Source organism: Fibroporia radiculosa, assembly GCF_000313525.1.
Source record: "Fibroporia radiculosa TFFH 294 genomic supercontigs, scaffold9995, whole genome shotgun sequence".
In the NCBI taxonomy this organism is placed as follows: Eukaryota; Fungi; Basidiomycota; class Agaricomycetes; order Polyporales; family Fibroporiaceae; genus Fibroporia; species Fibroporia radiculosa.
This window is the reverse complement of record NW_012133466.1, coordinates 143,600-161,415: the sequence shown is the minus strand read 5'-3', so window position 1 is coordinate 161,415 and position 17,816 is coordinate 143,600. Positions and strand designations below refer to the sequence as shown.

General features: G+C 53.5%; 7 protein-coding genes across 7 annotated transcripts; 4 read left to right on the top strand and 3 right to left on the bottom strand.

The window, feature by feature from the left end:
* Positions 1-866: 866 nt before the first annotated feature.
* On the top strand, positions 867-2,154 carry FIBRA_07040 (uncharacterized protein; the record flags this gene model as incomplete). The annotated part of the gene is made up of 5 exons (XM_012328740.1): positions 867-907; positions 989-1,014; positions 1,079-1,660; positions 1,708-1,761; positions 1,814-2,154. 5 exons carry the CDS (start codon positions 867-869, stop codon positions 2,152-2,154), a joined length of 1,044 nt encoding a protein of 347 aa, XP_012184130.1.
* A 1,050-nt stretch (positions 2,155-3,204) lies between these two features.
* Positions 3,205-4,212, top strand: FIBRA_07039 (uncharacterized protein; the record flags this gene model as incomplete). Its single annotated transcript, XM_012328739.1, has 8 exons — positions 3,205-3,213; positions 3,267-3,306; positions 3,367-3,500; positions 3,566-3,702; positions 3,761-3,800; positions 3,861-3,903; positions 3,959-4,123; positions 4,175-4,212. 8 exons carry the CDS (start codon positions 3,205-3,207, stop codon positions 4,210-4,212), a joined length of 606 nt encoding a protein of 201 aa, XP_012184129.1.
* A 628-nt stretch (positions 4,213-4,840) lies between these two features.
* On the top strand, positions 4,841-5,856 carry FIBRA_07038 (uncharacterized protein; the record flags this gene model as incomplete). The annotated part of the gene is made up of 5 exons (XM_012328738.1): positions 4,841-4,979; positions 5,032-5,149; positions 5,212-5,297; positions 5,354-5,487; positions 5,539-5,856. 5 exons carry the CDS (start codon positions 4,841-4,843, stop codon positions 5,854-5,856), a joined length of 795 nt encoding a protein of 264 aa, XP_012184128.1.
* Positions 5,857-5,939: 83 nt separating this feature from the next.
* FIBRA_07037 (uncharacterized protein) lies at positions 5,940-7,234 on the bottom strand (the record flags this gene model as incomplete). Its single annotated transcript, XM_012328737.1, has 12 exons — positions 5,940-5,996; positions 6,057-6,205; positions 6,257-6,290; positions 6,349-6,354; positions 6,415-6,486; positions 6,537-6,550; positions 6,604-6,657; positions 6,710-6,740; positions 6,810-6,869; positions 6,940-7,010; positions 7,083-7,107; positions 7,184-7,234. The coding sequence occupies 12 exons, from the start codon at positions 7,232-7,234 to the stop codon at positions 5,940-5,942; spliced, it is 624 nt and encodes a 207-aa protein (XP_012184127.1).
* Positions 7,235-8,136: 902 nt separating this feature from the next.
* On the bottom strand, positions 8,137-10,253 carry FIBRA_07036 (uncharacterized protein; the record flags this gene model as incomplete). The annotated part of the gene is made up of 4 exons (XM_012328736.1): positions 8,137-8,945; positions 8,998-9,680; positions 9,735-9,852; positions 9,905-10,253. 4 exons carry the CDS (start codon positions 10,251-10,253, stop codon positions 8,137-8,139), a joined length of 1,959 nt encoding a protein of 652 aa, XP_012184126.1.
* A 3,085-nt stretch (positions 10,254-13,338) lies between these two features.
* Positions 13,339-15,819, top strand: FIBRA_07035 (uncharacterized protein; the record flags this gene model as incomplete). The annotated part of the gene is made up of 17 exons (XM_012328735.1): positions 13,339-13,455; positions 13,515-13,527; positions 13,588-13,695; positions 13,752-13,766; positions 13,822-13,900; positions 13,960-13,987; positions 14,045-14,118; positions 14,190-14,258; positions 14,311-14,343; positions 14,395-14,436; positions 14,494-14,596; positions 14,649-14,807; positions 14,883-14,976; positions 15,052-15,237; positions 15,298-15,340; positions 15,419-15,481; positions 15,540-15,819. The coding sequence occupies 17 exons, from the start codon at positions 13,339-13,341 to the stop codon at positions 15,817-15,819; spliced, it is 1,506 nt and encodes a 501-aa protein (XP_012184125.1).
* A 335-nt stretch (positions 15,820-16,154) lies between these two features.
* Positions 16,155-17,812, bottom strand: FIBRA_07034 (uncharacterized protein; the record flags this gene model as incomplete). The annotated part of the gene is made up of 8 exons (XM_012328734.1): positions 16,155-16,794; positions 16,844-16,882; positions 16,932-17,088; positions 17,141-17,194; positions 17,243-17,294; positions 17,346-17,510; positions 17,570-17,702; positions 17,757-17,812. 8 exons carry the CDS (start codon positions 17,810-17,812, stop codon positions 16,155-16,157), a joined length of 1,296 nt encoding a protein of 431 aa, XP_012184124.1.
* Positions 17,813-17,816: the final 4 nt, after the last annotated feature.

Genomic DNA, 17,816 nt, shown 5'->3' with positions numbered 1-17,816 from the left:
GAATGACCTGATAGATACCGGCGGCGTCCTAACGCCCGGAAGTTTAGTCCAGTCCGGTGGATTGTTTACCCTGTTCTTGTATTGATCCATAGCAATGATCGTCGGTGAGCCGCGTATGGAGCGCATGTCTGTGGTTGTTGTGCCGCCGAAACCAGCCTGGGTGGTCCCGCTGTCCCAGGCGGGTGGGATGTGGGCTGCAGCTGTACGCAACCTAAATGCGATCTTTGTGCTGCTAGGCCACATGCATAGCATCTGTTTGACCAGTCAGACGCTCATCGAGAACACCCGTAGCTGTTGGCATGAAGGGCCATTTAGTCTGGCCCGCAGCATCGTCATGTTCTGACACTCGGCTGACATTCTTGTGTCCGTAGTACTCCATTCGAGTTCCTCGATGGTCAATTTTGCATTTGGGATTTGAGGAGAGATGACTGAGGCACGGCCTTGCACTGAACTGCGCTAGAGTCGCTTGCGCCTTTGCCGAAATGAGATCAGCGACATCGGAGATGTGTTTTGTGGCACCCGATCAAACCCATGGGCCTCGCCAAATTGCAGACGCTGCGTGTTGAACATCGAAACGTATCCAAAAGGTCAGATGTCTCTAGGAGGCGGGGAGTGCACCAAGCTCGTCGCTGCGTAGGCGGACCTCGTCTGCTCGTGCTGATGTGTCAATTTGGCTGTCAGGTCTGCCATTGGTTCGTATCTGCACGAGAAGCGCGGCGAGCTTGATCTAGCCCAGCAGGATCATGGTAGTTGGCACCAGCAGGCATCATGTCTTCGGCGGTTATAAGTCCCCCGCCCTTCTTCCCCTCCCCTCCCCCCTCACCTCCTGCCCCGCCCCCTAGGCTACTTCCTCCTTTCAATAATTCATGGCCGCACCCCCGGTAGTTGAGGTCAACAAGCAGCTCTGGTGAGTCCCTATTCATCTCGCCCCAATTCGCGCCCCACCTCCGCTCATCGCCTATCCCTTTCCTTTCGTCCACACCGTCAGGGACGACGCTCTCACTCGGCTTCTTGGTATGTTTTTCCATGCGACCGACCCGTCGTGCACGCTAATCACGCTTGTTGTGGCACCGCTTAGACCTCTCTACCGTGACCGTCAAGAGGAATGCGGAGCTGGAAACCAGAGTGGCGGAGCTCGAGGTCGAGCTCGCCGTTTGGAAGCAAGCGCACTCGGTTGTTGTCGAAGCTGCCGAGCGCGAGAAAAAGGCGCATAACGCGCAGGTCGCCACGTTCAATAGGCAGCTGTCCTCTACGGATCACCTCAAGGTGAGACAAAGTATCTTACAACCCGCTGCTTTCCGTGACATTCGGGCACAGAATCAGAGTCCCCTCATCCTTTGCGTCGTAGATGGGGACGCCAATGTGTTTAGTTCAACCCTCATCGCCAAAGGTCAGCAGGGCGGCCGTGAGGCGGCGCAAGAGCTCACGAAGGGAATTGCCGAGCACCTTTCCCAAGAGGGCGTTCAAGCATTTGGAAGACTCTCCTTCTGGGTCACGGTCTACTATAACAAGCGAAGCCTTCTGAGCATGCTCCAGAGCGAAGGCGTATGTTCCGCCGAGCAGTTCGAGGCATTCATGTCCGGTCTTAGTCAGGCTTCTCTCCGCTTCCTTTTAGTGGACGTCGGCCCGGGTAAGGATGGCGCCGAAGCCAAAATCCTGGGTAAGAGCTTCTGTTCCCCCTTCTCCTCTGCTCATCGTCTCCGTTAGAATATCTGCAAACATATGTTTATCTTCCGCAGACTTTGCGGATTTTCCTCGCAGGTAGGCTAATTCTGTAACAATGGAGAATCTTGACCTATTTTCTCTGCAGTAGGGGAGCGTACTGCCGCCTATTTATCGACGTTAACGGCAATTTATAAAAAAGAGCTGCTCGGAAAAGTCGTCGTCTTGCAGGGGCGCGAACGGCTCTCTGGGGACTTTGACCATCTTCCGATGCACTGTCTGAGTATTGAAGGCTTGTTTGAGCCTCGACTTTCCGCATACGTCCAAAAACGGCCGGGACCGATCCCCTTTACGGACGTGAATCGCAATGTTACTACTCACGGGGGACTCATCAGCCCTCAGTCCGAATCACAGTCTACGACACCCTCTAGTTCTACTCAAACGCGTTACACTAATAATGGCACCCAGCCGATAGACCCCACAAAGGTTTGAAATTTGCTATTTATTTACTGGCCTCAACTGACCACATACCTGGCATCAGCCTCTCCACAAACGTGAGAGCCCGCCGCCACTAACACCTTGTCCTCCTTTGATACAATACTTCTTTGCCCTTAGAAACACCGCCACCGTGTAATGAGCATTATCTGATGTCTTGCTCCAAAGGCGTGAGCAACATTTGTCCTAAATTGTGTAAAAACACCTACAGGAAGTCTACAGGCGAACTGCAAGTATTCGCACGATTGGTTCCTATCACCCGAACAGCTGGAAACTCTGTCGAGGAATGCGAAGAAAGCCCCGTGTAATTATCTCAAAAATGGTGAGCCCTCGTGGCCACTAATGTCGCTGAAGCTAACCGCAAGGTAGGAACGGATTGTCCTTATGGCGATAATTGTTGCTGGGTGGGTTGTTTCTTGTTTCTTATGGCGGGAATAGCTGGAACTGCTCCCAGGGTCACGTCTGTCCGAGTGGCACGAAATGCTTCCATCTCAGCAAAGGAAAGTGTTGGTTTAAAGGAGGTACGCTTGTGGTCCTATATTTTAGCCTATCACTAAAGTATATGGCTTCCAGACGGAATGCACCACGCCACTGGCACGCAGGAGAATTAGAGCTTCACAAATAAATCATCTAAGTAGTTTCGCCGGAAGGCGCGGGTCCGTCATTTATGCTTGCTCGTCGCTGTAAAATATTTAAGCTTTGCTTTGCTTTTTTTTCGACTCTTGGGTTATGTTTGTTTCGTACGACCGCCGCTTATAACATGACATGTAACAAATTATCACATGGTAGAGCTTATAATATATCATACAGGTTCAGCTTGGTATTCTGTGGTGGGATTGAGTGTCGTACTGCGAATCAACCAATCTGAAGCTACTGCCAGTACTATAAAAGTCGAATGCACAGTCACTGGTTGCAGCGACCATGTAATCGGCGTTGACCGTATAGCAGCCGTGGGAAATCGATCATTGGTAGTCTGGCGCGATGCCACTCAGAGACCCGTTGCCTTCTCGCCACTCTCCTCCAATCTCTACTATCGTCGTATAAACTATGTCCGCGGTAAGTCGCAGGCGTCATCTAAATGCCTCGTGCATTCAAACGCTTGATAATAGCCTCACGAGGAAGACGATTTTGCGCCCACAAATACCCCAGGTGCGACCCGACTTCTTTCAATAGTGTCGTAACTCTGTATTCACGGACGCTCATCGCCAGGCTACAAGCCCACTGCTGCAAAGTCCGTCGACGAGTATGCGAATCTCGATGCCGAGGACGAAAGTTTGGCGCGTTGGAAAGCCAGCCTGGGCATTGTTCCCGGTGCCTCCGGCGCAGACACCAGCAAGCCAAAGGTGCGTACAGCCTTTGTCCCTCAGTGCTGTGCAGTTGGGCCCTGTTGATCGTATGCTCTCTCTAGGTCACCGTCGTGACGCTCGAACTTGCATCTCCTACACTCCCTCCTGGTAAGAAGCTGTCGCTCGACATCCAAGATCCCGCGCAGCTCGCGAACGTCAAGAAGAACCCGATCGTGATCAAGGAGGGTGTTGAGTATAAGTGAGTATCACCACTCGGCTAACTCTAGTCAGCCTGAATTCGGCTGGGTTCTTTGTAGTGTCCGCATCACTTTCAAGGTCAACCACTCCATCATCTCGGTGAGACACCAGTTCGTCCACTCACCAATGTTGTACTAATTGGGAGGCGCCTGTTCACAGGGTGTTCGGTATATGCAGGTCGTGAAGCGTTCCGGTGTCCGAGGTCCACTTGCTATCATGTTGCTCGTTGCTCTATACTTACCAGATCTTGTCCACAGTGGACAAAATGGAACAGATGCTCGGCTCGTATGGTCCCCATCCCCAAGGTGAAGCTTACACCAAGAACTTCGACCCGGAGGAATCCCCGTCCGGTATGCTGGCGCGTTCAGGCACATACAACGTCCGGAGCCGGGTCGTGGATGACGATGGCGAGGTGTATGCTGGTCAGTGTCCCTTCTGAGTTGCCCTAGATGCATAGACTGAGATGATTACAGACTGGGACTGGTCGTTCAAATTGGCGAAAGAGTGGTAAATGTGGAGGGTGGATATTTCTGTGATTATAACTGTGCATCTGTATTCCTCTCCTGCAACTGTCTTCCTGTTCTCGGATGTATTGGATACAACAAGCAATCTCATAACTTTGTTTGGGCCACCCCTCCATTGGCTTTGAGTGTTAAGTGCTTGCGCAAGCATCATGGGTCGATTTGTTGGTCTGTCCGCTCTGCCAAATATCACCAGTGATGCCGCTTCAGTGAGGAGCGAGCGTACTGCGCCGAGCGTCCGAGTCGGTAACGCCCGAGTCTGGCCGAACCATGATCTTCACCGGGCTTGCAAGAACGCGTATCGTATCTGACCTTCGCGTCGGCCTACGCCTGAGGTGCCTTCAAAGCCGGGCACCGCTTCCCAGTCATGGTCTTTCCATACGGATTCCCATCGGTGTCGCCCGACGCACAGGGACACTGTCCTCGCCTCCCGTGCCAAAATCCTGGGTAGAATCACTGCCAGCTAGAGCGCGACCATACCTCTACCTAACGCGCATTGACAAGCCTATCGGAACCCTCCTGCTCTTCTATCCATGTGGTGGGTGCAACAGTGGTGGTCCAACGCACGTCGTTGCTGTAAGCTTATGGCCGCTTTCTTGTGCAGCGTGGTCAATCACCATGGCGTCATACGCGCTACACGCACCGTTCACGACGCCGCTCGCATATATCAGCCTGTTTGGATTGGGGGCCCTCGTCATGCGCGGCGCAGGATGCACGATCAACGACATGTGGGACAGGAAGCTCGACAAGGCTGTCGGTGAGCCGCACCCGCATTGGCGTCTATGTATGGGCTCACTCATCCCTGCTAGCGAGGACGAGGGAGCGGCCCCTGGCGAAAGGCGAAATCTCTATGCCCCAGGCTGTGGGTTTCCTCGGCCTGCAGCTCAGCACCGGGTTGGCAGTGCTCACGCAGCTCAATTGGTATAGGTGAGTCCTGTCCCCGCAGGTTGACGCGATTAGGGTGTCGGGACTGTTTTTTTCTCCTATAGCATCTTGCTAGGAGCCTCGTCACTTTCCCTTGTCATTATCTATCCGTTCATGAAACGCGTCACGTACTGGCCCCAGGCGGTGCTTGGTGGGTGTAGCGACGATCTCGCCGTTCACAATCAACTTACGAATGTCGCGCAATAGGGCTCACGTTCAATTGGGGCGCGCTGCTCGGGTGGTCCGCCGTAGCTGGGTCTGTGAACTGGAGCGTCGCTCTTCCCCTGTACGCAGGAGGGGTCTGCTGGACTCTCGTATATGATACTATATACGCTCATCAAGTACGTCGCGCGCACATCCCGTGAAAGATAGTGCCGACCAAACCTTGACAGGACAAAACTGACGATGTCAAAGTCGGAATTCGCTCAACTGCTCTACTCTTCGGAGAGCGCACGCGCCCCATCCTCAGCGCGCTCTCTGCGTCGTCCATATCCTTGATAACATGTGCAGGATATCTGAATGGCCAGGGACCGTTATTTTACCTGGGTACTGGCCTTGCAGCCGTCCAGCTGGCCCGCGTCGTCGTAGGAACTGACTTTAACAATCACCAAAGCTGCTGGAAGGGATTTGTGGGATGCGGGTGGGCTGGTTTCGGGATATGGATGGGAGCGCTGGCGGACTATGCGTCTATGGCTGCCGGGATCTTTTGAGTAGCTGCTACTATCGATCTCGTGCCGCCATTCATCATATATACAGCTGGTATTTATATAGACTTGTTTCAATTCCACTTCTCTTATGGCTGCTTCTCATCCCAATCATTTCTCTCTGCGTCTAGTTCGCGACATCGGGTCTGAATAGTAGTGTAAGATCGCCAACCCAGGACGCCAGTTACGCCAGGAAAACACATTACCTCTAGAGCGGATAAATGAGAGTCGTGCGATTCTGGTGCAAGCCTCTTCACGGCAGCGGCTAGGTCGTACAGATAGTCTTTGTTCCGTCCAGATGGGCCCACAGAACGCCATATATGCTTGGCAAGTTTGTCTATGGGCTCAGAGCCAACTGCGGATGCCTGCATGAGCTACACGATTTACAGCCACAATGAGCACCCACTAAATGAAGGATTGTCGTTGCGACCGACGTAACACTGCAGAACATACTAGTTTATCAGTCCCGGGGGAAGGGGGCAGATGAAACACACGTACAAATGCCTAAATGAACCTGCAGTGGAGTTCAACGTTCAGGCGGAAAGTATGGGGATGCTCACGAACGTTATGTATGACGACCTGCTCTACGCCATCAACTATTCCCCACACGTTGAGCTCTTCTAAGGTATAACCGTCCTGGCGCATGAATTAGCCTTCTGAAAAGAGGACGAGAAAGGCGGAGTTACCTTCTCTCGATAGTCTGCAGTGGACCGCGTGAGCACACGGTACGGGAGAGAGAGAATGCGAGGTCACCTAGGTAGTCCCGGACTTCAGACTCGTACAGCGGATCGATAGTGTATGCGATACCTGTGGCACTCCCGTCGCATCTTTCGTACTCAGAAGGGCGAGCAAGACGCACCCCAGACAACGTCGTCATTAGGAAACGGATCCTACGGGCGCGAGCCTTAATCTCGGGGAATAACACCACGCTGGCGGTGGAGCCGAAGACGGGCACGCACCGACCCAGAGAACGCATCCCAGTCCTCCTTGTGCACCAGCGTGACGACTCTCCCAGGGCTCTGCGCGCGCAGCCGCAAGTCAGCCTCCTGCAGAAAACCACACCGACGCCGCAACCGTCCCCCGACCTACCTCTGGCGTCCCTCTGTGATCATGCGACTTCTGGGCGAATCTGCGCACGTAGCCCTTCAGGAATCCGGGTTCTACGAGCGACGAGGGTCAGCACGCATCCGCGCAGCCTAGTGCGCGAGCCCGACGGTGGGGGTCCTACGCACGTTCAGCAACGACATGGGGTGGCGGCTGTCTCGATACGATCGGCGGGCGGGCCCTTGGTCAGACGCCTGCCTCAATGCCCGCGGCGAGTCTACCGACGCACCTTGAAGATCAGCGAGCCATAACCGAACACCACGTACGCTTTCTCGCCCATCGTTGACCAGAGTGAGCAGCTCTAGAGTCTAGTCGTGCGCACAGCTGGCCCCCGAGGGCGTTTCAAATCCTGGCTGTGTGCCATCGTCGGTCGCCCAAGTCACGCGCCGCGTTGGGCATACTTCCTCCAGCTCACTATCACGACATGTGGCACCACCGCGAACGAGCCTTGTGGAGCTGACTTCAAACTTGAGGATATCTTTCAAGGCGCGTGGTCACGAGGATAAGGATAGATGACGACTAGTTTCAAAGCTCCAATCCCAGCTAGCGATACTGACAGGACGGCCAGGCACACCGTGGCGTACTGATATTTTAACACGAGACCCAATACGACAAATGTCAACGAAGTCCCCCACCTTTACTTCCCTCCTTCCACTCATCACTCTCACAATCTCGTCGTCAAGCTTAGAAGCCTAGCAAATCGTCATTCACCAACATACTATCCGCTAACAACAGCAACACTATGAAAGCAGTGGTATTATGTGCAGAAGGGCATCAGGCGCGACGACAGCAAATAAACACAATCGCAAAGCCGTGCGTCAGCGCAAGGGTAGGTCATTATGCGATCCAATGTGCATAGTCAATATAAAATAGATGGGCTACAGATTCGGTCGCGCGTGCCGCGCAAACCGAGGAGGAAAGTGGTGATAGAGATGACAGAACAATGCACAACAGATTAGTCTTGGCGTAGTCGAGGAATCCTACGTGGGAGAGGTGAGTGTTAAATAATCGTGGTGCCGGCATGAGTGTCGGTGACTCGTTGCAGGTGGTGCCAATGGTGTACGCTCCTTGGAGGGTCGGACCAAATGCTGCCACAGCAGTTGACTCCGAGGGTATCATGCGGGACCGATCCGTTAATACCTTCTTCCTTTTCTTGGTTTTCTTGCTATTCTGCGGTGCCACTCATGCTGACGCATGGAATTTCACAGCTGCGTGCGTGTGACTCTTCAGCCATCCCTTAAACCCGACAACCGTCAGTGCCCAGCAGAAGGCGAGGCACGTAATGGCCACATCGACGTTCAAGAACATCATCACGTCGTCCTTGCTTTGTCGCATGGCCGCAATCGTCACCTCTTCCGTCGAGAGCATGAACATAAGGCCTCCACTGGCGAGGAAGAAGGAGCCTAGTGCCTCTGTCGGAGGTCGACTGGGAAGGATCGAGCGCGGTGGTCCGAGCCAGAGGAAGAAGTATGTCAGGCAACGCATCAGAGCGAACGCGCTCAGGAGATAACCCCACAGCATGTGGATTTGCACCTGAAACAAGTACGTCTGCGCATGAGCACTCATCGCGATGCCGGTGATACCGATGCACAAAGCAGGGAATGGATTGAAGCTGGAGCTGTATTGCGGAGGTTCCGCGACCACTTCATGTGTGCGCGAAGGCGTGCGTACGGCCGCCGTGCTACCAGATGCGAGCCATCGGCGAATGGTCTTCGATTCGATGCCCATGCCGACGAGACCTGCAAACCAGTACATGACTGCAATGCTGATGTGCTGCATTTGCTTCGCGGTATACGGGTCGCCTGGATTCGCGCCGAAACGTTCCATCCAAGTGTTGGTTGCGCCATAGGTGAAGATGACAAGGCACTCCACGAACTCAGCAGACACGAAGTTGCCGGATGGCGCTCGGTTCCATGCCCAGCCAAGCTCGGAGAAGGCCCCTAGGTATCGTGCAAAACTGACAAGTCCATAGCACCAGAAGATGCCGCCCTCTGGAGACATAATGAGGTTACGATCGTTAAGTAAGTTATACACAACACATACTGATCAAGTGTGCAAGGCAACCATTGCCCCAATACTGCCTGCAACCACCAGTGTAAGTCACCACACCGGTAAGAACTTGCATGAACCCGGCAAAAACAAGTACACGCTCCGAAGTTGCAAATGTGATTCGCCAGAGTTTCCTCAACAGTGACACCTTGCTCCCGGAAAATGTGAAAGAATCCCTCTGGAGACTGTCGTCAGAATGTCTAGGAGAATGGGGACCAAACAAAGTCCGCTCCGAAGCAGCTGAATGCGGGTAGGATGGCTGGCGACGATGCCTGCCGACATCGTTCGCCCATTCCGCGGTCTCAGCGTCATCTTGGCCTTCCGCATCAAAGACGGTACGGATGGGCTCCATTGGACGATGCCTGCGCTCATGAAGAGGCTCCGACTCAGACCCTTCCGAATCGATATCCTTAACCTTGAGTTCTGCATCGCTGAGTTCCTCGGCATCGTCCGCAACAAGCGTACTGTACTCGACGGGAAGACCGATGTAGCTTCCCTCACGGCCAAGGACAATAGTGCTCCAGGCAGCCTTGAAGCCAATTGTCTCTTCGCCTCGACGGATCGCTGCGAGATAATGGAAAAGTCTGACGAATGCAGAGCCTACGTCGAGGAGAGTGAGCAAAATGGCGAAGCATATCCATCCATAGCCCTGGCTGCCGTGCTTGGCACCCTCATACCTGGCAGATATGAGATCAGGGGTATCTCCGAAAGCGAATGACGTCTTCACTTACATGTCAGGGGTTAACTTCCGATAGATCATGCTCGCCCCGAGACCGATCGCGACGAACGCGTAGAAAAGGACAACAGAAAGGCCGTGCCATGCAGACTTGACTGAACGGAGTGCGATGCCTGGCAAAGACACGTTGGAGGCATCGCCGGGCAATATGCTAGGGACACTAACCTGCTGGGAGTGCGCCGAAGAAAGCGAGGCCCATTGAGAGGACGTGGACGGCCATGAACCCAGGATAGCGCTTCTCGCCGGGCACCTTGTCGACCATGTCTATCGTCCAGTATGAAGGGGGCGTAATTTGGTGGGACATGGCAACTTGAGTTTCGTTGAGCTCCAGGAGGGGTGCCCCATGGCCATGCATATGTTCATGGTCATCCCGACGGACGTTTTCTAAAGCCGAGGGAGAGTAGGTGGACGGGCCGGCAAGCGCGTGTTCGTCGTGGGAAGGGGCGGCGGCGACGGCGGCGGCGGCACCGAGAGCGGCACCGAGGACGGGGACGAGAAGGGGGACGACGCGCATGGCGGGAAGGAAGAGAGGGGACGAGGAGGCAGGGAAAGGGGACAAGGCAGCGAGGAGAAGTGAGTGATTATGTATGTGCCCGGTTTGGCGGCTGACCGAGCGGGGAACCTCGGGAATGCTGCAGAATGCTGTCTCCGGCGCCTGTTTTGTGAGTTGTCTCGCCCGCCCCCGCTGACTAAACCCGGCCGACTCAGTATCGATTCGCGTCTCGTCACGCAATTATTTACCCTCGCACTCAACCTCTCTGCCGCTCCTCGCTCGACCTCGCTCGACCTCTTCACTGCTCTTCGCCCAACATTGCTGCCTCCTCCGAGTCGGGGGCTCGGAGGCCCAAAGCGACCTCACAGACGTCTCGCTCGACTCACCTGGAGTCTTGTCCGGAATCGGCCCCGATCTCCTCTGATGACCTCATTTCGTCACCGGCTCCCATGCTTTTCCGGCCACATTAGAAATTCCTGGCGCCTTCCGCCGGCAATCGCCCGCCGCCCGCCCGGCTTGTGGCTCGCACCCCTCCCGCCCATCGCCCTCGACAGCGACCGCCCGCATCCGACCGTCCTCGTCTGCCCCCCTCATCAACGGCACGCCTACATCCCTCACACCACTTCAAACCAGAAAACCATCTTCCGTGCAGCTCCAACTCCCGCCCCCAAACTCCGTTCTCGTCTCACTTCCCGCTGTTCTAGTTCTAGTTTTGTCCAGCCGTGTCCCGACGGTGCCCGCCCTCTCCACCACCTGACGACCGCCGGCCGTTGCCACTGCTCCTCCGAACGGATATATCAGATTCTGCCACATCCTGCTTGGTCACACAGCCATATGCGTCGTCGCACCAGCATCCGATCAACGTGCATTTCCCGGACGCCGATGCCGCCCAAATCACTGAAACTGGCTTTAACCAATTGAGTCTAGACCTTGAAAGCACTGCCTTGAAACCGCCGAGTCACCCCACGCGCGTTTGCGGGACTGCAGACTCGAGTTGCTCACTTTTCGTGTTTTACTCGGTGTCCTGTCTCGGAGTTGACTCCCTGCAGCTGCGCATATAATATCCCCTGTGGGCGTGGTCTTATTTTATCAATCTTTCACTTCCTTGTCAATCGTCCTGTCAGTCGTCCGCACTACCTCGGTGTAGCAGGCTCGCGGTTGTCGCGTTCTTCTCATCATTTCGAGGAGGTAAGGGAGCGAGCCTTGCGTTATTTCAGATTGCAAAAACTGGTAGTTTTATGGGTCTCACTACTCCCATACAAAGCTCAGGACGGACCTGCAGTTTCTACAATAGCTTCCGTTTTTCTCATGCGATCTGCAAGCTCAGAAAGGCGATGTCGGCGGCGTGTTCCTTACAAGGCCACTGCTGTTATTCATACATCTTACGGATCCGGATGCAGTCCCTCCTAGGAACCGGGCGTTTCTGTCTTGATATTCCTCCACGGACCGTTATTGTCGGCTGCTCTGGACACCCATTCCTTTACTTCCAATTCCATAACAGAATCCAGGCTTCTGGCAGATTGACAGCCTCCTGTGTGCTTGTCTGATAGCCTGAGACTGCCACTTGCTACATCCTCAAGGACTTGTGCTGCCCTATTACCATCCTGTCAGTGTCACTACACCCACAAGGCGTTCTGATGGGCCTGAGACGCGCGTGCGCACCTTGTCCCGGCCATCTAAATATGGCATCACGCTGTACATTGTCCCAGATCTTACTCCTTTCTGTTGGCATCTCTTCGATTCGGGGCATTTGACGTAAAACGCTCGCCAGGTTTTGACTCGGTTCTGGCTGTTGCAAGCGTCGCTTGCAGCTGTTGCAGTCGCTGCGTTCTTGTATGGAAATTCACGATCTCCTTCTCCAGTCAGACTAGTAGTCTGGTGCATATTGGGGTTTGGGCTATTTTGTCCCAGCTAGGTTGTACTCTCGACACAATTCAAAACGTAAGTCGGAACCTCTGCTTCAACTGCAGAATACGATGGCTAACTTCCTACGCGCTGTCGCATAGTGCCTCAGAATGGAAATGGGGGGCGACCTTTGCTAGGTATCAGATAGTCTGCCTTTGACCCCCCTCACCTTCGTGTTGTCTTTCGAGGAGATTCGAGTCGATTCTTATCTTAGCTTAGAGAAAGTCTTTGTCGAACAACAAGTCTTCGATCCTCTCGACTTGGACTTTTCAAGCTGGGACACAATCTCGGCGGGAGCGCCTATAACTAATTACATTCTATCCGGACCTGATTGCTGAGATGAGTCGCTACGTGTTTTACCTGTTCTGTGGTCTGGCATACGGGCAAATGGTTTGATGTATGTAAGATGTATGTGCATACCTTCACAGCGAGTGGGACAATTTGCGTACTTATAAGTGGGACTCGACTTGAGCGCTCAAGCTAGTACTATTAGGGCCTAATACCGGCTTCTGTGCGCACTCCCTTTCAAGTTCTCAGCAGATCGCTACTCTTCCCAGTTTTAGCCAAAGTCTGACACCAAGCCGCTGCCGATGGACTCGGGTGAAACATGAGTAATTACGACACAAACGCTCGGGGCGGACGCGGGTCTCAGGGCCGCAGCGTGGTCAGGAATGTACCGGATCATATTGAAAGCTTCACCAAAGCTCCATCTTTGAAAGCCACGCCGTTGCGTCGTCCTTACATGTTGCCAAAGTATTCGACATGCGACTCGACGCAACGCTGCAGGTTGATCGGGCTAATTCATGAGCTGATCGGCGGTTGCGGCCGAGACTACGGGCGCTTAACATTCTGCTTCCGGTTTCAGTCGGACACCACAACCTGGGGTTAGGGTTGCGAGGACGATCACGTGAGCGCGTCTCTCCGTAAGCTGGGGACACGAACAAAGTTTTTCTCCGTCCTGTGGGACGACCCGTGTATGGGGCGATGGTCGCTTATCCCACAGCTGACTTATCTCTCCGTCGCTCCAGGCGCCGCCTGCAACGGCCTACGCGCCCCAGAAGCTCCAATTATCTGCTCAATGCACCATTAACGTGTTTCGTCGGCTTGTTTTTCTACTTCGAGGTCTCCGGCTGAGGCTGCCCTCTGGACTACCTCGTATTGCTAAGCGGCCGCTTTTTGCGCGCACGGAGAATCGACGAGCATGCTCACCTGGCGCACAGCGCGAAAGATCGTGTGGGGAGATGTCCCAGAGACCAAAGCAGAGCGGACGCTGCTGCTGAAGATAGACTGGTTCATCCTGTCCTATTGCTGCCTCATGGTGTGTCGCGTGATTTCTCTTCTCTTCACTTCGGTCGCTGAGGGTGCATCTGCGTCTAGTACTTCACGAACTGTACGTACTGCACTGCTTGACTCGTGCTGCGCTCGCACACGTCCCACACTTTCTTGTCAGATCTGGACAGAAGCAATGTTGCAAACGCGTACGTCTCGGGCATGAAAGAAGATCTCAATATGTACGGAACGCAGTACAACGTGAGCGAAGTTGTCGTCGACAGTATGAGTGAGGCTGATAGGTCGCAAAGAAAATCAATACCATTTTCACTTGCGGGTATATAGTCGGAATGATACCAAGTGCGTTCTTGCTTTGTTCTGTCATGATAAGCATGCAAATCCTACGTGACTGCAGATAATCTTATGCTGCAAGTCGTTTCTCCGCGAATCTGGTTTCCGTTCATGCAAATTATCTGGGGGGTCTTGACCTTCGGGTACGTATAAGAGCATCTTGCCTTGTTAGGATCCTTTCTGATTCGGTTTGTCATTGCAGCTCGAGCGCCGTGAAGAATGTCGAACAAGTACGTGTATTGTCAACGCATATAGTCGATCATGTCGATCCTGATTAAATTCGATAGATGTATGCTATACGCTTCTTTCAAGGCGTGTCTGAAGCATCGACCTTCGTCGGCACACATTATATTCTTGGCTCGTACGTCTCAATATTAGTGGATGTAATATACCAATCCTGTCATTCTTACGTTTTGAATCCTCTTTCTATAGCTGGTATAAGCCAGGCGAGCTCGGGAAACGCTCGGGGATCTTTACGAGCTCAGGGCTTATTGGGACATTGTCTGTGCACTTGTCAGAGCTCATCATTCGTTATTCAAAACATCTGCGCCAGGTTCTCCGGTGTCCTCCAAGGAGCCGTATATCAGTAGGTACCCTACCATCCATCACGGGGTGTCAGTTGGCTGATTGCGCACAGACATCTCAATGGCGTCTCTGGACGTAGTGGCTGGCGCTGGCTGTGCGTTTGATGTCCACCAACTTGACCGGTGTATGTTCAGATCAATGGCGTTTATAGCTTCATCATCGACGGGGTCATCACCTTGCCCATTGCACTCTATGGCTTTTTTGTGTTTCCAGACGTCCCTGCGACGACACACGCTTTCTACCTCACTGACGAGGTACGATGCATCGTCACTTCACTGGGGTATATGCTGATGCGTCGCTTATAAGGAACGCCACCTCGCGTCTACACGCCTACGGACCGGGAGACGTGATAAGGAGGTTATATCAGAAGAAGATAGTACTAACGAAGGCGCGCACGGGCGCCCAACGTGGGCTCTAGCGCGGCGCGTGCTTGGCCGCTGGCGGTGGTACGGATGCAGCTTACTGGTACGTGTGCTCTTGTTCCGTACCAGCGCCCCAAAGACACGACAGTGATATGCTGGCTGCTTCTCACACGTGTAGTTCGCGATATCGGGTGAATGTGAGAGTTTCGGATCGAACAATCTCATGGGGCAGTGGCTCAGTGCCATTGGCGGATACTCTGTTGAAGAAGTTGGTGCGTGCTCCCGTAGTTCGGCTGCCCGCGATGGGTACTTGACATTCCCGTTTTCTATCATCATTGGACCCGCAGACTATTACCCAAGCGGTGTCACTGCTGTGGGGATTGTGTCGACGCTCTTGTGTGCGACATGGACCGATGCGACACGCTCTCGTGCGCGGTGGCCTGTCCTCGTCTACATGGCTCTCGCAGTCATCGTCGCCAGCATTTGTCTACTCGTATGGCGGGCTCCCATCGGCCTCAAATTCTTCGCGTACTGTGAGTGCCTCCACGCTGTTCTTCGTGGCGGCTGTCTGACGCTGTATGCGTATTCTTTAGATCTGGCTGGAGCGAGTTATTCTGGACAAGCTACCACATTTGCGTATGTGATCGGCTTCCACCAGTGTGCGACGATAAGTAAAGCTAATCGCGTGGCATATGTGCTTCATCGATTTCATAGGTGGGCGAACCAAATTTGTGCCGGTGACGACCAAGAGCGCGCGATCGTTCTTGCTTCTATGAAGTGCGTAGAAATCCTCTGCCACATGCGTATGATTAATGTTTGACCGAACACGGGACAGCATGTGGAACAACGCCGTCAACGCCTGGTGGCCGCTCCTCTTCTACCCAGCCACGGATGCTCCTGAATTCCGTAAGGGTATGTGGGCAATGATTGGCACGGGCACCGCGACGCTTCTCGTCACTTTCTTCGTATGGTTTCTCGAGCGCCGCGAACGCAGAAGACATGAACGTCTTAGCGTGGAAGGACTGCGGGACACAGGCCAAGAGGTCGATGCACGGGTCGATGAAAAAGAGAGCTATGATGAGAACGGCGACAAAGATGGCGATGAGAAAAGTTAGAAGACAGTGGGTTGGGCAGTCATCTACCTTTTTCAATGTTCATGATATGATGAATGTACGACCACAGTCGATCCGTGTAGAGCACCTTGTTTATATAACATTACTCTTAGAGATTCTGAATCCCTAACACTGCCAGTGATGCTCATGCATTGCGTCATCCGCGTGACGCCTGCGGCCAGAGGTATCAACCGCCACAGCCGCGTCTGCGTACTCGCATTCAATCGTGATCAACAAATCTGCATATTTAGGATGACCCAACGATGCACATATTGACATGTATTCTAAAACATACGACCGAACGAGACGAACGCCGTAATCGTATCACGACGCAGAACCTATTCCGAATATGTGGGAGGGGCTTCAACGTGCATCCGTTCATTCATACTCTGCATGAACTGGCGCAGCTGCGACATTTCCGTACGCAGCTCAGTCATTACGTGGTTTCTGCCTGGCCCCTCATCGGGCTGCCCCAGAAGGGAAGCCGCGCTCCCAGTAGCCGCACTCCCAGTAGCCGCGCTCCTGGCGGACGCGCTTCTCGTAGTCGCGTTCTCCGCAGTCGTGCGCGGAATAGCCGTACTCCTCGGCTGCGTGGAGGACTGGGGAGGGGACGGCGAGGGCGTCGAATTGGACCCAGACCGTGATATCACTGCAGCATGGCGGATCCCTTCCATTTTCGCTGACCGGAGATCTTCAGGCGAAACATACGATCCCGAGACGCCATCCTCAGAGGGGACGAACGGTGTAACCGTGTCATATAGCAAATGGGGCGAGGAAATAGGCAAGTCGATTGGGACGGCCTTGTATCGCCTGTGACGCACGAACACCACAGCGGCGATGGTAAAAATCGAGACCCCGGCGACGCTTCCAAAAACTGCCCCAAGAATGATGCCCAAACTTGTGTGTGATTTGGCTGGAGTAGATCCGGGAGTGTAAGACGTAGGGGGTGTTGTGCTATTTGATGGCGGTATTGATAGACTACAATATACAGTCAGCACACTTTTCTAAGGCATCGGAATACACTGACCTCATTATCATAGGCGCAAAGAGCGCGCCTTGAGCAGGACTTCGATACTGGTCAGCATGATGTACAAACAAAGGACGCCATCACAGACCTTGCCGGGCCCGAAATGTACGATCCATTCAAGACATAATACGAAGAAGCAAAGATGTCGACTCTTGTGTTCACCGAAGCATACGAAGCAATGCTCGACAGAATTTGAGCGCAAGTACTTGCATTTGTCATGGTTGCGGCAACCATTGCCAGAGCCGCTGGGAAAGAATTATAAGAGCAAGCCGGAATCAAAGTAATCAAGTATCGTACCTGAGTTCCCAATCTCCGACAGATCATCCATAGGAAGTCCAAACGCATAGGAGGCTTCACCAAGCTATAAGCGGGGATATTAACAACCAAGCAGAATCATACCAGGATTATCTTCTATCAATTGCTCGTAGAACTGGGTTTGGGCATCATAGACCTATAGTGCGTGAACAATCTGCATCGTCGCTGTGTAAATGTTCGAGGTTACCTGCGAACTTATCACCCCCGTCGCAAGTAACTTATCGCCGAATAGTGAGTCCACCAGTGCCCAGGAGGACTCCGGACCTCCATATGTCGAAGTTAGATGCGCCTGCCCATTGGACGTGACAAAAGCTAGCGACTCCCAATGCGAGGCGTATTCAGCCGCTATCGACTTCGCAAATATCTTATGTGAGGATCATACCCGTGACACGTTAGGCAGAAGAACCGTACCGAGTAATTGACAGAGCTGTCGCTGTCATAATTCAATAATTTATTAATAGTCCCCATCGCCCCGATACCGATGATCCCTTTGGCGGCCACATTTGTCGAATTATCGCTTGCAGTCGGAGAGGCCAATGACACCCTGCAAATAACAATGATCAGGATATATTCTATCTAGACTCGGCGAAGAGCTGACTGGTTCGAAGGATACAGCGCATTGTCAGCCAAGTAACCGGCCCAGCTATTCAACATGGCA